At 43.5% G+C, this 17,418-nt stretch overlaps 2 protein-coding genes and 1 long non-coding RNA gene across 4 annotated transcripts in view; 2 read left to right on the top strand and 1 right to left on the bottom strand.

The window, feature by feature from the left end:
• MAPK11 (mitogen-activated protein kinase 11) overlaps positions 1-3,892 on the top strand; it is a 32,419-nt gene extending 28,527 nt beyond the window's left edge. For both annotated transcript variants that reach the window (XM_027458243.3, XM_072033093.1), the window contains exon 12: positions 2,409-3,892. In XM_027458243.3, coding sequence (XP_027314044.1) covers positions 2,409-2,482 — 74 coding nt within the window. In that variant the 3' untranslated portion in view covers positions 2,483-3,892. The remainder of the gene's footprint in view (positions 1-2,408) is intronic.
• A 286-nt stretch (positions 3,893-4,178) lies between these two features.
• Positions 4,179-12,965, bottom strand: LOC106017523 (uncharacterized). The gene is made up of 4 exons (XR_005266974.2): positions 12,835-12,965; positions 10,314-10,403; positions 8,070-8,119; positions 4,179-7,315 (listed from the first exon to the last, which is right to left on the bottom strand). It is a non-coding gene; the product is annotated as an uncharacterized lncRNA (long non-coding RNA).
• MAPK12 (mitogen-activated protein kinase 12) overlaps positions 12,094-17,418 on the top strand; it is a 34,912-nt gene continuing 29,587 nt past the window's right edge. The window contains exons 1-2 of the mRNA XM_038181914.2: positions 12,094-12,359; positions 12,862-12,991. Of these exons, the coding sequence (XP_038037842.1) occupies positions 12,244-12,359; positions 12,862-12,991 (246 nt within the window). The 5' untranslated portion in view covers positions 12,094-12,243. The remainder of the gene's footprint in view (positions 12,360-12,861; positions 12,992-17,418) is intronic.

The raw sequence follows: 17,418 nt of genomic DNA, 5'->3' as shown, positions 1-17,418 counted from the left end.
TCCTCATGCCCTTCCACTGGCTTTCTACACCTGTGCCATATTTTATCCTGGGTGTTGTGGAGGAGACTAGCAGACTGACTTCTACTGCAAATACACCTTAATGAAAGATGGGAAATGGGTCATGGGTGTCTCTACGATAAAACAGCCTCCCAGAACTCTGTAAAGCGTTTTCTAGAATCCTACTGGATCTGTACAAACAAGGCACTAATTACTCTCTACATGTGCTCTCCTCTTCAGAGTCTGGCAGCACATGACACCTCACATATATCTTGTGTATGAAGCAGCATGTTCAACTTGCTTTGGTACTCACCAGTGGATGATTTGTTTTCTGCTACTTTTTCAGTTGACTCAGTCTTTAACAGGAAAGTTTAACAATTTCCGATTCATAAAGACGATTTCTGTTTGTGATGAAACTCTGCTAAAATTATTTCAGGAACAGTCTTAGCTTAACTCTTTCTTAACTGAAGTGATGAACTGGAGGTGAGTTACCTAGGAAGGGCAGCGTATCCCGCTGCAGAATCATGGTTTTCTATGTTATTGTCCTTTTGGAACTACAGGTGAAATTCCTTCTTTATAGAGGACAAAACCAGGCCTGAAACAAAAATCTAAATACTGTGCTCATGCATGCAGGACACGCAGCTCTTCCTCCTGGCCATATTTTCAGCTTGGGAAAGTAACTTTTTATTTTCAAGTACAGCATGTGCCACATTTAAGTAAGCTGACATTAAAGGTCACAATTTGCATAAAATGTTTGTATTGTTAATGAAATATTGAACCATTTTCTGAAGACATCAGTGGCATATTTCTCCTCTTCTGTTCAAATTAAAAGTGGTGCTTGATCCCAAGAGGCACTGAGCAGCCAAAGTAAAATGAGATTTCAGGCACTTTGTCTCTCACATTAGGCACTTCAGAGTTTCCTTGACCTCCACTGCACACTGCTGAGGTTTGCAGCCTAAGCTCATACATTTTTTCTGACATGTTTAATCAGTTAGATAATATTTCAAGATGCAGAGGCCAAGAGAATGCCATTCAGAGTTGAATTCTCTGCACTCTCTCTCCTTAGCTGCTGGTCCCAATTCTATATATCTCATCTGTACTGTTAGCTAACTAGGTAGCATGAGAAAGAGTAGAGAGCTTCATGAACACACAATACACAGCCACCAGGAATAATTTATAACACAGTCCCAGGCATCTGATTTGTGAGGGCACTGGCTTACTCAGAGTTCAGCCAGGACCACTCTGACGCACCTGGCTGCCTGTGACTAGATGCTATTTAATAGCTGCAGATCGATCACTGAGTCACCTAACAGATCCTTCAGCTTCAGGGCTCCCTACGTGGAATTTCTTACAGGGAAATTCTTCAATTGTTTAGTGAAGCTGGCATGCTGGTTGTTGTACACCATGCTACAGCGTAACACAACCAAAGGGTAGTCAAGACCCAGCCCTAAGACTTGCACATACTTCCCTGAGCTGAGCTAGGTCCACTTTTATGTTTATTAGCTGTCTCTGGCAGAGCTTTTTAATAAAAGAGCTAATAAGCACAAGTTTGATATGATTTAAAGATCAAAACAGATCCTGAAGTAATGTATTGTTGGCCATTTATTAATGTGTGGACAGGGAATGCATTGTTGGCCACTTATTTATGTGAGGACAGGGTTTGGTCCTTAAAATACACTAACTTGAGAAAATACATAGGAGGAATCTGCTGACAGCGTGTCCCATTGCTGTGCAAGGTGCAAAACACAAGGTGACTGTCAGCATGAAAAGATACAGGGCTCCTCCTGGAGCAGGGTAAAATAGCAGTGACTCCATGTTTCTAGTTAAGCCTTTCTTGATGGAAATAGAACTGCTGCGTGCTTTTGAGACAAAAGATCATTTTGTCAGAGGACCTTAAAATTAAGCTAGTTACAATAAAATACACACAAAAAAAAAAAAAGGCACCAAACCACCTAGATACAAGGCATTAGTACAGAATTGCACATGATTTATGTTGAAGGCAATTGACTGAGTGATGATAAAGAACGTTCTCTGCAGTTAAAAGTGCACATTTTAAAACCTGTTTGGGTGCTTTTAAAGATGCCACTTTGCATTACATTTTATCTCCTATTACGTCATTTTGTCAGGCCATCTGACAGCATAATTGATGTTTCCATTTCAGGGCCGATGTGTTTTAGTAATTAGGCGAAGGGGACAGGCATGTTTTACAATAATAGCGAGTCTCATTTATAATCTGAAGTTAACAGAAAGATTCTTTGTGAATTCAGTCTGGGTTTGGATCTAGAATCTGCTAAGGCTGGAAATACGAACTACAAGTCACGTGCATGCATTAAACAGTTTTGTCTGGAATACTTTTCTTTTAAAGAGAAATACCACATAATTCTTTTCTCTCTCTTCCCCCCTCCCTACAGAACTTACCTATGAAGAAGTGATTAGCTTTAAGCCACCTGACCTAAAAATGGATAGCCTGGAAATAGAACAGTAAATACAGGCAGCTGTGTTTTGCCTTGCTGCACTATGGAGACTGTTGAAATATAACCATACAATTTAACCTGTGTTCAAACGTAGATTTTACTATCCAAAGATGTTGGAGAAGATGTGGAAAAGCAGATGCATTATACAGAAGCCAGATGTTGTCTGTTTTGGGGTTTTCTTGCCTTGTAATATGAATGTATTCCCAATTCATAAAGGGTGATAAAGAACTGCTTCGTTCTGACAAAATTATGCACTGAGTTCTGTTCAACTGTGTTTTCTGCATGTTTCATCTTATCAGTTGTATTGCCAAAATGAAAGTGACGTTTTAAATTAATTTTAAAATTGTACATTTAACGCATGAATGTATACAAACATAAACATAGAACTCCATACAGGCGATCCATTTTTTTCTGGCATTAGCCTAGTTTTATCTGTCCGTTTTCATTTTATTTATAGTTAGTGCCTTTATGAAGAGAGGGCGTGGTAGTGAGATAGACAGAATATGCATAGGTAGTCATATCTATGGTGGTCTTACAAATTTACTGGATGTCTCTCAGTCTAATACCAGTTCAAAGTCAGTAAAAAATAAATCCCTGTCTCCTGTTGCCATTGAAGTGTCTGTCCTCATTCTTTTCCCTATCCATATTTTTATTCTGCACAATACCAGTTTGTGACCATTTTAATTCTTGCTGGTACCCCTAACCTTGCCATTGGTGGAGAGCTGGTGAACTTGCACAAGTTTCCAGGATGTCTCTAGTTTTCTGCAAATTTCAGCAAAAGCTGTCATAGATCACAGTGCAAGGATACTCAGTCAAGTTCACACCTTTGAACTCAATGTTACTCATTATCTTCACTTAGTCCTTGAGAAAATGGTCTAAAAATTGCCATTGGAAAACAAGACAAAAGAAGATTTAAGAATAGTTTGCAGATCTGTGAAACACAAAATATCCATCTTGACAGATTGTCTTTTTGAGCAAAATTTTAAAGGCTTTCCAGTTCTGAAGAGCTGGAAAATTAAATCTTAATTAATAAATTGCAGGATAGACCGCATACTGAGTTGTATTAAAGAATTTAATTTATTATCTCAGTTCCCCATTGGAAGCATAATACTACAACAGGAATATCCTTTGGCATGAGGCGTCTTGTGGTTTCATTGCTGTGTCTTTCTCACATCCTAGTGAATCATGGTTGCACAAACTAGTCAACGTTGTTCATTTTTGTGTCTTGTTCTCACTGTCAAAGTCTCATTTTGTAGATGGCTTTTTATATTATTTACGTTTTCTTCAACTTTTGTCATTAAGACCCAGTTGTACAGCTATTATATGACCTAATGAATTCTACTGCATTTATTTACCTTCCTCTGTATCTTTTCTATGTAAAAACAAAACCTTTTTCTTAATAAACAGATTTAAAAAATCAAGTCCAAGAGCTTTTATTTTCCAAAGATACTTGATGTGGTATTGCTTGTCTTCTCGAAAAGTAGAACTAATCATTCCATCCACAAAATTTGCTCCTCATGTGTGGTCTAACTGGTGGGCTTTTGTTGACAATGTTTGCCAGTTACCTAATACTCACCTTCAGCAGAGTGCAGCTGTTTGGATTCAATGTTCTTCAAGGCTTATTAACCTGAAAGTAAATGCTTGCATGGATTTATCGGGAGTCCTTTGAATTGCTGTCTGGCTGTCATTATGTCGACATTCTTCGAAACTGGATGAAGCTTGGTCATTCAGCAATTGTCTGAATTTGATGCTAAAATAGGTGAAAAGACTATAAATCCTTAAACGATTTGCATGAAAAATAATCCCTCAGACATGTCTTAAGTATATATATTTTTAATTTGCTTGTTTACGACTTAACAGAGAAATAGTTGGTGCTTTATTTTCTCTGAAATCTCATACTGAGCTTGCTAGGCTGATCTGCAGCTATTCCCCAGCTGGAAGGGCAAGAATGAAATAACGAAATTTCCTGAAAACCCTTCACATCAAATGATAATGAATTTAGTGTGGGATTTGTCCCATCATTTGTTTAATCTGGTTTCCTGGCTACGGGGGTGGCCATCACCAAATGTTTCAAAAGAACATGTAAAACTCCGTGGTAGGCACATAGCAGACAATCTCTGCTTGACATATCTCTACTAGTAAAGTAGAAAGAGAAAGTTTTTTATCGCTTCCAAAATTTGTTCTCCTGGCAACTCTGAATCTTCTTTAAAATACCAAACAAAAAATGTATTTCAATTTCCATTCACAGATGTAATTTCTTCTAGGAGATAAATTATGTAGGAAGAGCACAGTCATAGCCACGTGCAAACTGATCAGAGGTGACAGAGTGATGGATAACAGCAGCTCAGCTATTTTTAATTAAATACCATCATAACCCACAAATCATTTCTCATTTAAATGTTAAGAAAAACGGTAGTGGGAGAGATGTTTTTTTTCCTTGATTTGCCATATCAAGGTGATTTCTTAGACCTAAAAGCCACTAATTAATATATTTTTCCTAGAACAGGTAGCAGACTCCCTTGTGGAGATGCGGGAATGCAGCGTGGAAAGTTTATCAGTTCCCAGCAGCAGGACGGGGTAATTGGAAAGCCAGTACCCCACTGAGACTGCGACATGGATGGCTTAGTGCTAATAATGCTTATCGTCTGAACACAGATGGAGGGAAAAAAAAAAAAAAAAGCATTTTTCAACCAGGAGAAACAGGCCAATAGAGGTAACCATTTAGGAGCGAGGTCTTTTCATGGCTGGTGAATGTGTAAGATCACTTAGAAGTAATTTTAAAGAATAGAGAAAAAAAAAATAAAAAAAAATAGAGCAAATAATTATAAAATTCGGGATTTTATTTCATTTTGGCTTTTTTTTGCTAAAATGTCTTCAACAAAGGCATTGTTTACAGGGCCCAAGTTTTATTTGCAAAACTTTTTTACAGTACAGCCTGCTAAACTGTATTTTTGCAATTTCCTAACACCACTCCTTGTTACAATTGTGCTTTTGTACGTTCTTTGTATATGGCACGTATATTTGCAGAGAGTGCCATAGGCTGTAGCCCACAATAAATGATGGCGCTTGCCATCCCTGCTCACCTGCAAAGCACAGAATTAATTCTCAGCAAAACACGGGCAAACAACTCAGCTGTAGCTCAGCTACTCACGTTGCCACTGGAGGAAAACATCACAACTCTCGGAGGGCTCTCGCTGGTTAATTGCTGTCATTGTCAGCAATTTACTTTTCATCTGAATTTACCTAATTTCAGCTTTCAGTCACTAGAGCTTGTTATCCCGCTACCTACTAAATTGAAATTACCTCTAGTATTTATTATCTCACTCTAATCAGCGTTAAGTGCAACCCCAAATCTAGTAATTTTATCATCATTGGAAGTAAAAGATCTTGCAGAAGGAAAAAAAGTCTTTTACATTTAGCTCAATCTTTTGATATGCATAAGTATACACTGCGTTTCTTTTTAAATATGCATCTTCATTTTTTAAGCTATCTCTAATTTCCAAGTGTGCTGATAGAAAGAAACCCTGAAGATGGTTTAGAAGAAAAGCACAGCATTACAGGGTATCGCTTGCCATAATACGCAAAATTCCCTCCTCCCAGAAAATACACAGTGGGGGCACAGGTACAAAACAGCAGGGTTACTAATAACTCTGGGAATATATAGAAAACAAAATCAAATAGAAAATGAGGTGATCAGCACTGGTGTATGAAAAAGTATAATGCAATAATAGGTCAATACCTGTTAATTAGACAGCATTGTTGTAGGATTTCCCTTAGTGCTCTAAGTGGTTTTTTTATTATTATTATTATTTATTTGGTATAAAAGAGAAAATTGAAAGGGAAGGAGGTTCAGTTCACTGCAAGACTACATGGAGACAGCAAGCACTCACCCCAGGAATGGGGGACGGGGCCGGACAGCTGTTTGAAGGACAGGATATTGGCAACAACAAAGTCTTTGACTGAGGTGGGGAGCAGTCAATACAAAAGCCACTTCCTTCCTTTCTTCCCGTCACATGAGCCCCTGGATGATAAAAAGGATGCCGACGTCCCCCTTCATAACACCCACAGCCTGGTCAAAGATGAAGCTATTAGAAATGACCTATTTAAGTGCAGTCCCAAATCTGTAATTGCCGGCCTGGCTCAAGAATCCCTGCAAGGTAAGCGGTGATAAACATTTAGCCCTTGCTAAAAGAGAAATGCGCTGTACATGTAAGTTGGATGATTTATGTCCTTTGCTAGCAGCAGAAAGGAATTCAAGCTCGGCAAGCTCAGCCTCATTAGGAAGAAACTCATCACAACGGCCTTCAAAGGAGCTGCTTGTTTCTCCTGCCCATGAACCAAGCTGCTAGCATCCGCAGATGCAGAGCAGCTCTCTGAAGCTGGTTCTCGGAAAATCCTCTCACTCTCACAAAGTGAGCATACCCAGTGGCATTCATTTATGAGTCTTTGACATTGATGGGTTTTCAACACTGAGTGCTGCATGCATTAACAAATGGGACCCGTGTAAGTAGGCAAATACAAAAAGCGTGAGGATTTTATGTGACTAGCACCAAGAGGGTCAGAAAGCTGCATTAGCGTGGCTGTCATTGACCTTCTTGCTCCTGTAGTATAAAATATTGAGCTGACGTGTGCAAAAGGTTCTACGTTGTGAATAAAAGGGGGGATATCCCGTGAGCTTCCAGTGCTAATGCTGATCTTCAAACCAATACGATCCTTAATCCATCATACAGCAAATTTCTACATAATGAATGAAACTGTTCCTCAGGCTTCGATCCTGCGTGCATACAGATGCGTCGTTCTGCAGTCGCATGGTCCCTCAGCTCCAGTTTCTGTCAGTAGTTAACCTGGGCATTGAATGGAGAGGTTTCAGCTCGTCCTTTTGGATTCCCATTTGATCACCGAATGCAGTAGCACCTGAATCTCGGTGGCAGCCATGAGACAAATACACACCGAACCTGCCCTACCTGGCACCTCCACTGAGCCATACTTCATCCCTTACGGAATGGTATCCTGTAGAATAGCACTAAGATCTTGTATTTGTATTTCATACTCGTTTTATAATAGAGCCCAAAGGCTCAAATCAAGAATAAACCCCAGGTGTTACATTCTGTGCTAAACTAACACAGCGTACTCATGTCCAGTCCATCTTTCTCATCAGCTTCAGCTGAAAATGCATCAAATGACTGCAGTATTAAGGAGGATGGGGACCGTGGGTAGGAGTACCATTAAGGTTGTGGTGATATAAACAGGTGATGCACACAGCTATGTAGGGACAAATAGGTAAAAGCTATCACCCTCTACCCATGAATGTACTTTTTGTGCAATTTTTGAATTAGCAATGGAAAGCTCTTCAAACCAAGAGTGTTTTTTCCTCTGCTCCATCAGATTGCAGACTGTGACAGTCTGCTATAGATTAAAAGCAGCAACGCTTCCTCCCTGCTCCCGATGCCCCAAAATCAGACAGAAACACTTCTCACACATCAGTTTATTTCAGGAATCAGTAAGCAGAGGGCCTTTAGGCATGATCTGAAATCAAAGAGTGATGAGAATGAAGTCAAGGAGTTACGAGAGTGTGACAAGGAGTTGTTTTATACATACCTGTCTGCTAATCTCTGAATCTGGCTTTGCTTGTTCCATCCCACTTCCAGCTGGGAAAAATAAAGAGTAGGGGTTGTAAATATTGCAGTAACCTCTCACTCAGTACCTTGAACAAATGAAATGCCCAGTTTATAAAAATAAAACTAATAAATGAACTTAAAAAAAAAAAATAAAGCACTCAGGTGGTACATATTTATTTCTACCTGCTCACTGCATTCTCAAAGTATGGCTGGGTCCCCAAGTCTCCTCCACGTTACAGAAACCGGGATTCAAGCACCCTGCTCAGAGGTCACAGAAACAACAGAAGAGTTGCAAAACACTTGGCAACAGCTCCAGTGGGGAAGGGTGTGGACACAAGTGCACAGGAATACTTTCAGAAGAATTTTGGTGTTTTTGTTTAAAGCTTTACTTTTCCTTGTAATAAATTAAATTGATTTGCTTCCTCTACAGCAACATACATAAATAGGCAAGAACAGGATACTTTGTGAAAGTGGGGATGGATGGCTGTTTAAAGAAGTAATATTCTAGGAATCAGCCTTTGACGATCCAGCAAAATTTTAAGTTTTACTGCCATTTTCAAAGCACGTTTTACAGAACTGAAGTATTCACATGCGAAATACTGTCAAGATGAGCTTGTTTTGACCATGTGAAAGTCGTCTAAAAGATATGGGCAGTAAGGTGGGAAGGCGCTTGATTTTTCCAAGGACCTTGTATGATCTTCTGCTTTCCCCTGTTGCCAATGTCTGGGCTGGGGGATCACTGTCACCTGTTCACAAAGATGCACCTAGCTCCCTCAGGGCCGGCAGTCAGCCCCCAGTTTATGCCTTGAGAAATTATGCCGTGTCATTTTATCACTGTTAATAAACTCTTTGTTCTGAGCAGTTACCATGCAACTCTCTCACCAGACTCTGTAACTACCCCTCCTCTGCAGAACTGCTCAGGCAGAGGTGGTTAGCTTCTCCACTGCTCTCTCAGAGAGCTCCTGCAGCACTGAAGCCTCATGTCCTGACTGGAGTGGAAATTGAGTTAGCAGTCCCTGGAGGGAACACAACTACTGAACACATCCTATCTACCTCATATGCTTTACGGCTGATGGCAACCTTCCAACACACTGAAAGGTGGCTCTTAAAAAATAAAAATAAAAATCAAAAAAAAAAAAAAAAAAAAAAAGATAAAAAAGATACCAACATGACTGTTTCCTCCCAGAAAAACTTTCCCTTTACAGGCAGGGCACTTTTATTCATGACGTCTAAGGAAGGTCTCTTTGCTCTATAAGCTTTACAATAAATGTATGCCAAAAGCAGAAACATCTGAGAGCATTCCTTTTTTAATTAGCCCTGTCAAGCACACACTGCCTGGGATAAGATATGGCTGTAGCATCATGTTGGTGTAATTGCAACAGACTGTCTTTGGGAAAATACAATATAATATATCCAGCCAAGCCTAGCTGGATACCAAGGCTGATGCATTTTGTGACTCTGCTATAACATCTACTAGCTGTGGATGGATCCAAGTTTCTCTTTTCACTCCTGCCATGGATGCTCTTAATGGCTTTATTAGAAGCCTCCATCTCACAACAGTGCTAATTTCCTGTTCTTTTCAGTAAGTTTATCAGTGCATCTGCTGTATGTGCAACTCGACGAGGAAAGGTGGTCTTGTATTTGATCTACACTGCTCCCTCATCCATCTAAAGCAAAGTAAATCTAATTACTTATGTGAAGGAAAAGCACAGGGAAAAACAGCACTGGCCAACTCGGTCACTGAATTTAAAATATCTTAAGAAAGCTGCTCTGTAATCTTCTGAACTTTTGCACAAATGTGGTATTGTCTTGGTGCTGGGTTAGTATTTTCACCTACATTGTCAAAATCATCCACTTTCTGCCTTGATAAAAAGCAGTAAGGAAGCATCATATTGCCATGACTGGATTGAGCTATATTGGGCTAAAAATGGGCTATAGACCAAAAGTAGAACAAATTCTCATTGTATTATATACATACATATCTATTTGTCATTAAATGTAATTTAAATAACGGTGTCACTCAGAGCTGAGTAAGAGTACCACTTTCTAGCCTTCACCTCACCCATATCATATTTCTCTCCAGCCACCATCTGAATGCCAAACAGTGCATAAAGGTGATGGCATAAATTAAAAAGCAAACAAACAAATAAAATCTGATGGGACTGTGGGTTTGAAAAACAAATGTGTACTGTTAATCTAACTTTTGACACGAGCCTTGCATTACCTGCTGTGTGTCAGAAGGTTGTTTTCTGTCCTCATTAAAACAGGGAGTCCAACAGGTCGAATATCAGCAGAGAGCAGCACTGGAAAACACCTGTGTGGTGGAAGGATGTTGTGAATTTGTATCTGATGTGCAAATAATGGGAGGAGGCAGGGCAGGGCTGCTCTCCCAGATTTAGTAGTTACACACAGAGAGGTCTGGACCCCTGGAACTACCAAAAAGGCCTTGGGAACAACACAACTTGGCCAGACTGCCCCTCTCTAGCTAAGCCACAAAACGAACTCTAGTGACAGGAAGTCTGAATTACCTAACCTCAGCAACATTGCTCAGGGGTGAAGTCAGACAAAACAAAGGGCAAGGATCTAATTATATACACACAGAGAAAACATAATGCATTTTTAAAAGCAGGTCTTTGCCGTACACATGCTGGACCAGGCATATTTACTATCAAAACACCATGAAGGTTGCTATTTTCCATCTTCCAGCACAGCAGTGGTTTTAAGCAGCTGTTTGAACTGTTTCATATCACACCAAATGTGCAGGGGACCACTTGCTTTAGCAACTAAATTAAGTGCATACCTGTTTCTATTTAACAATATTAAATGTTGTTGAAACTTTGGGTCTGATCCTGAGGTGAAGTGGGAAGTCCACAGCTGTGCAGCTTTGTGCAAGGGTGATCTGAAAGCTCACTTTTGTACTCCCAGCTCTCATCAGACTAAGTTACAGCCCCTCAGCGTATGTGTGGGGGCCACCAAGGGCTGTCACAACACAATGACATTCAGTCCCTTCCTTCTCCTGCGAGCACTTTCACACACACCTGGAGCTGCAGGAGGAAGGGGGTCAGGCACAGCCCCTCTGGCTGGCTATGAAGGATTGCCCCTGTCCTCCTCCTGTCCCTGCTTACTTTTCAGAGCTTCTGCTGCTTTGTCTGTAACTGTCATTTCTTCTTCTTTCCACTTTTATTTTTTGTTTTATATCCCTTAACACTTTCATAAGAAATCAGCTATCAGACCCAGAGCTCTAACGCAGAATGAGCCCAGACTGAGGTGCCACGCCACGGTGTGTGTATACAGAGGAAGGCAGGGACATATTTGCTTTCAGCTTCACAGCAAGGACTCAGCGCACCCCTAATTCACACCAGGACTTCAACACGTACACCAGCCAGCCATTTGCTCCTGGCAGCTCCAGGAACTTTCCCAGTTCCAGCTGCCACCGCCAAGACCAATGTCACGGGGGAAACGACTGGAACTGGGAAAATCTCTTGAACTTTGCAAAAATCTATGCCAGCCCACCAAACCCACAGACACGAGGCAGCACACAACCGTGCCAAGGGGCAGCAGATGGATTTTAAGCATGTCCTGCTAGAGCAGAGCCTCACCCAGCACATTTCTCTGGGCACACACCACCAGGCACACGCACTGGACATGCCGGGCAGCTCAATGCTTTCCCCCTCGACAACACCAGCGGGTCACCGGGCCCCTCCTTGGGTCTGCCACCCCTCATCTCTGAGGGAGAGCCGCCTGTGGTGTCCGTGGGGTGTCCCGCACCCCTTTTTTCCACGTTTCTGAGGGGCGAAGAAGCGCCAGAGCTGCCGCTGAGCCCCTCACACGGGGCCACGCGAACGCCGCCACCATGGAGGCGGGCTGAGGCGCTGCCACACGCGGCTCCTGCCCTGCCTGACCGGCACCTGCCGTGTCCGACACCCGGCCCCTGGCTGCCCCGGGCCGGCTGGCGGCTCCCTGCCGGTCCCCCGGAGCAGCCCGGCCGGGCTGAGCGGGGCAGGGGCGGGCAGAGGGAGGGAGCGGCGCCGAGGGAGCGCGGCCAAGCCCGGCCCCTCGCCTCGCCTCGCCTCGGCTCGCCTCAGCCCGGCGCTCGCCTCCCGCGCTCCCCCCGGGCTCTTTGTTGGAGGGTGCCGGCAGGGGGCCGCGGCACCATGTCCTCCCCCAAGAACGGCTTCTACCGCCAGGAGGTCACCAAAACCCTCTGGGAAGTGCGGGACCGCTACCGGGACCTGCAGCCCGTGGGCTCCGGCGCCTACGGAGCCGTCTGGTGAGCGGGCAGGGGCAGGGGCAGGGGTAAGGGCAGGGCTGCGCCCCCACCCCGGCCGAGGGAAGGGGCCGGGGGGGAGCCGCGGCGAGGCGCAGCCCGCGGCGCTTTTCGCTTTGTTCCCTGGTTGTTTGCTGCCAACTTGTTCCGGGGGTGGGGAGCCAGGCGGCCCCGCCACGCTGCCGGCTCGGCTCGGGGCCCCGCGGGGGTCTCCGCAGTCCCCGGGGCTCGTCGCCGGCCGGGGGAAGCCGGGGGGTGGGTGCAGGTCGTCCCCTGAGTGAGGCAGCGCGCTGAGGGCTGGGCACGGAGAGTGTGCCAGGGCAAAACGAGTGTGTCTGAGGAAAAAGAGTGTCTGAGGACAAGGAGTGTGCCTGAGCAGAACGAGTGTGCCCGGGCAGAGTGAGTGTGACAGAGCAGGGCGAGTGTGCCAGCCCTGTGGGGCTCTGGGGTCGGCGATGTCGCCTCGGTCCCCGCTCACCAAGCTGTCTGTTCCCGCTCCCCGAAGCTCGGCTGTCGATGGCAGGACCGGTACCAAAGTGGCCATAAAGAAGCTGTACCGCCCGTTTCAGTCGGAGCTCTTCGCCAAGCGAGCCTACCGCGAGCTGCGCCTCCTCAAGCACATGAAGCACGAAAACGTGAGTTGGGGCACTGGCAGGTCCCCGCGGTGCAGCAGCTTTCACACTCTAAAACGAAAAGAAAATTGGCAGACAAGGCAGCTGTGTAGCTGCGTAGTGTTCAGGGCTCTCTCAGCGAGACCGGCTTGTCTGTCTTTGTCTGTCTGTCCTTTATCTCTGGGTGTCTGCACACGCCAAGTGGAATTCCCTCTGGGTGACACCGTTTCCTTTATGTGTAGTCAGGGTTGGGTGGGAAAGGTTAGGACCACGGTGCTCAATCTGTGCTCAGAGCTCGCAAGAGGGACCAAGAGACCTGAACTTACATCTCCATCACTGCATTCACATGAGTTCCAGGAGAATGCAGAGCACGGGTCTGTGCCTGGGTATCTCACGTGACAGCATCTCTTTTTCTGGACTTTCTTGAAGGTGGGTATGGTACACATGTGTATCTTCTGGGGGGAGTAGGGTTTTGTTGTTGTTTATCTTTCACAAAGTATTTGAAAGTTTTGGTTTTGTGCTAACATGAAGCAGGAAATGTTGGGGAGTGACTAAATAATTTGCTTACTGGGAAGCAGAGACTAGGATGCAGACCTTGGCACAGATTCCCACGCAATATAAAAGAACAGCTGTAGAAAGAAATGTTAAAAGTGTGAATGAGATAAAGATACTTAGTCCCAACAGATTCGTGTGAGAACAGCTTTTGTGGAGTTGAAGCATGAGAAGGGTCCCAGAATGGACTGGGAGGATTGCAGTTGTGGCTTTAAATGCTGGTTTTGGAGAGCGTATGTGGTAAACAAAGAGAAATGGGGGGGTGGAGGGGGACTTTTTAAAATGATGCATAAGAGCCTGGTTTAAAATGTTAATGATGTGGGAGATTAGAGCATCACTCTGTTCAGATAGCCTTCGAGGCAAGCTACAAGATTGAAAATGAGTTGGAGAGAAATTGGTACTAACAGTAGCCAGTCACAGTCATGTCACATTATGGTATTAACATTCTGAGTACCAGCAAACACAGGTTCATTTTGAAAAATAATTGGTGGGAGATGCTGACTGTCCAGAAAAAGCAGGCCTCTTTGTAGCCTGAGGATTTTGTGTTTAACACTTTAGTCCGAATTTTTTATTTTACTTCATCATGTTCTTTGATGACTCTTTTGAATTAAATGCTTTTTACCCACTGCTGTATATATTAAAGAGTTAACGCTTGCAGGGAACTTCTGTGTCATATCTGGGGTTTCTACTCTCCGCATTTTCTTTACTGAACATTTGGGAGCAGATCAGCTCATGCAGTTGCCAAACTCTTAACCGTGTCCAGAATTTGGAGATTATTTTTCTTCCATTTCCCAGAATAATCTGTTGGGCAGCGTTTTCCACTCCTGGCTGCTTTTACGTAGTGTGTGCCCTTCAGGATAATGCTCTGGAACCCCACCATGGCCTTGTTAGCTAATTGAAGAGTCTAGAAGAAAATGTGATCTGTAAAAGTTACAAATCAATAGAGGTGGAGGAAAAGAATTATTTGTAGTCTTAGAAAACAGTTTGCCCACAGAAAGAAAAATCTCACCTCAGTAGTAAGGAAGTTTTACCATGAGTTATGGCATTTACTCATTAGACAACAATGACTGTGTAAATGATCACTCAAGGGATTTGTGAACACTGTAGAGAGAGAAACTATCTCCACCACCCATCCAGTACGAGGCTGAAGTGGCAGGACTGCCCTTTCCGAGAATTTCCATCCACCATTCCAGTCTCATACCATTCATTTCACCCACTGTGAATTAGGACTAGCAGCAAAGCCTTTCTGGATTTCTAGCCCCCGTGCTGACCTCGGGGTACTCCTTTAACCATTCCACCCATCCAAAATTAGACCAGCGTGGCAGCATCATTCCTCATAAGGATTTTCAGGCCGCCCCCAAGTCTTTGATCTACCACCAAAGACATGCTTTTTTACGTATTACTACCAAAGGATGGATTTACAGAAATATGTAGCATTTTGATCTTCCTGTCCTTCCTTATTCACATCAGCAGTCCCCAGCGTGTTGCTCACATTTTTAATGTTACATACAATAGTGGCAGGACAACTGCCTGTTCTCTGTCCTTGCCATTGTGGTTTCCATGGGCTGTTGAGTTTTGAATGGGCTCACGTGAGTGAGAATCTCCTTATAGCAGGAAAAAGTAGAGTGGTGATTTAAATATTGCTCCTGATTTTTCAGTAAACTGATATGTTACAGCATACTTCTGCATAATAGCAGGCATCTGTCTTTCTGGCTGTAATGTAAGCTATTAAGAAATAATAAAATTGAAATAATTGTTTCAAAGACCGCAATAAAATAGCGATGGCACTAAGATCTCTTTCTCGGGCGTTGGTAATCCAAGTGTAAGTGGTGGGGTGCAACAGCCAGTCTAACAGTACTGCTGCTATGGACTGGATTTGGGGTGTTGCTGCAGCACTGCACTAATCTGCCAGTACACAGGCCTTCATCTTGTTTCTTCCTACTTCAGGTTATAAACTAATTCAAAATTCTGTTTATATGATAGTTAGAGTGACACCCAGTTCGCTCTTGTAGTCTGTTTTTCTTTTAAAATAACTTGGGTAATCATGATGCACTTGATGGCAGATTACATGAAGAATGTGATGTTTTGTCCATTTCATGACAATGCTATGATAAAAAATAGCATCTCTGATCCATGAAGGTGGCAGGAGATACCATGAAACCCATGCCACAATGATACAATTCATCAGTATGTCTTGTTTCAGTGAAGAAAACTGAAGAAAACTTCTGCTTAATACCCTGGATTACCTGGATTACCCTTGTTGATCCTTTGAAGAGCGTGCTCCTTTAATGTGGAACGTTTGTGGGATGACCTGTCATGCTGTAAAAGTAAATATGGGAGCCATCCTTCTGAATGGTAGTGGAATTGTATTTTACCCCCTAGGAAAACCAGCCCACAGGTCGGTTTGCTTATCTGGTTAGGCATCTTCAGGTAATGGTGGTTGCAAGGATGACTTCTCAATTATATATGCTAGATCTTTGTGCTTCCTAGTAGCTCTCTAGCAGAACATTACCGAAATGTAGTGAGGAATATTTCTGTATAAGCCATGGAAACTATGTAGTGTGGGGCTTATCTTCACCCCTTTGCAAACAAACCCAGGGGACGAATGGCACTGAGGACCATGGAGCAGAGGCCATGTATGAAGAGGGTGAGGCCTGGCTGTTAAGAGATAAGGCACTGTCCTTAATGGCACTAGTACCTATTTTTTGGGAGGTGTTTTAGTCTGAGAGGAGCTGGGATCTTTTACAAACATCCTAAGCTCCTTCTGCTGCCTAAGAAGTAATTTGATACAGATCAATTCCTCGGATACTGCCAAAAAGTTACTTTCCAGTGGGATAAGCTGCCGGATCACTGTAGCTGCATAAAGAGATTCTGGCAGAGGAGGGAATGGTGTGAAAATGACGAATAAAAACAGCTAAGGCAGAATGAAGAATGCAGTGTGGGTTTTTGTTGGGTTTTTGTTGTTTTTTCTTCATGTATTCGTGCTAGCTTGAAGTATTCATCCCACTACAGCCTTAACAGATCTTTCTTGTTGCTTTGGCATCTACAGAGAAGAACAGGCTGTTTACCTTCAGGAGGATTTTTCCAGTAGTGCTGCTTTTGTTCTCTGCTTCTTTACATTCTGAGTTCGTTTAACGTGAGGCCAGTTAAAACTATCTGTTATGGCTCTGACTTAAAACCAGCAAGAGAACGGAAACCCTGCCAGTGGGCTTGCTTGGGTCCTGGCCCCGGCTTGCAGACACGTGCATCGGTCTGCAGGCGCGTATTCCTCTGCAGTCAGTGGAGATGTCCGTGTTTGTCAAATTAAACCCAGGCAAGTAAGCAGAGGTGCAGACCCTTTGGTTTCCTTTGGCAAACGACTTGGATTTTATGGTGCGTTTCAACTGGAAGCGATGCTCTGACCCCCGCTTTTGATGAAGTAACTGCGTCGTGCCTCCTGCCGGCTCAGCCCTAGCGCCCTGCTCACCTCTCAGCTTGCTAACGCCGGTTTTGAAGTTGCCGTCGGGAGCGCAGAACAGCTGGCAAGGAGAAATGGCACTGGAGAGAGAGAAAAGCAGCAGCTACTGCTAATGGATTGTTTCAGAATGGAGTGTGGGTTGTAGGAAAACAGTGTAAATGTCTGCCTACATACACACGTATCTGTGTATACATTACATCTAAGCTTGCACAGTAATTCTGACCCAGTTCTACCAACTTAAATTCCGAATGTGTTTTTGGCATAAAACTTTTCACAAATGCCCGTTAAACATTTCTGAAGTTGAGTCGGTTAATATTCTACAGATGTTTCTCTTCCTGGAAACCCTGTAAGAGTCAGCTGCAGTATTTGTTTAAAGGTACTCGGTGTTATGCTCTCAGTCATTGCTCTGTGTGGAAATTGCTCTCTGGTGAATTCCAACATC

The sequence above is a fragment of the Anas platyrhynchos genome, chromosome 1 (assembly GCF_047663525.1).
Source record: "Anas platyrhynchos isolate ZD024472 breed Pekin duck chromosome 1, IASCAAS_PekinDuck_T2T, whole genome shotgun sequence".
NCBI lineage: Eukaryota > Metazoa > Chordata > Aves > Anseriformes > Anatidae > Anas > Anas platyrhynchos.
Note: the sequence above shows the minus strand (reverse complement) of the source record. Positions and strands in the feature narration are given on the sequence as shown.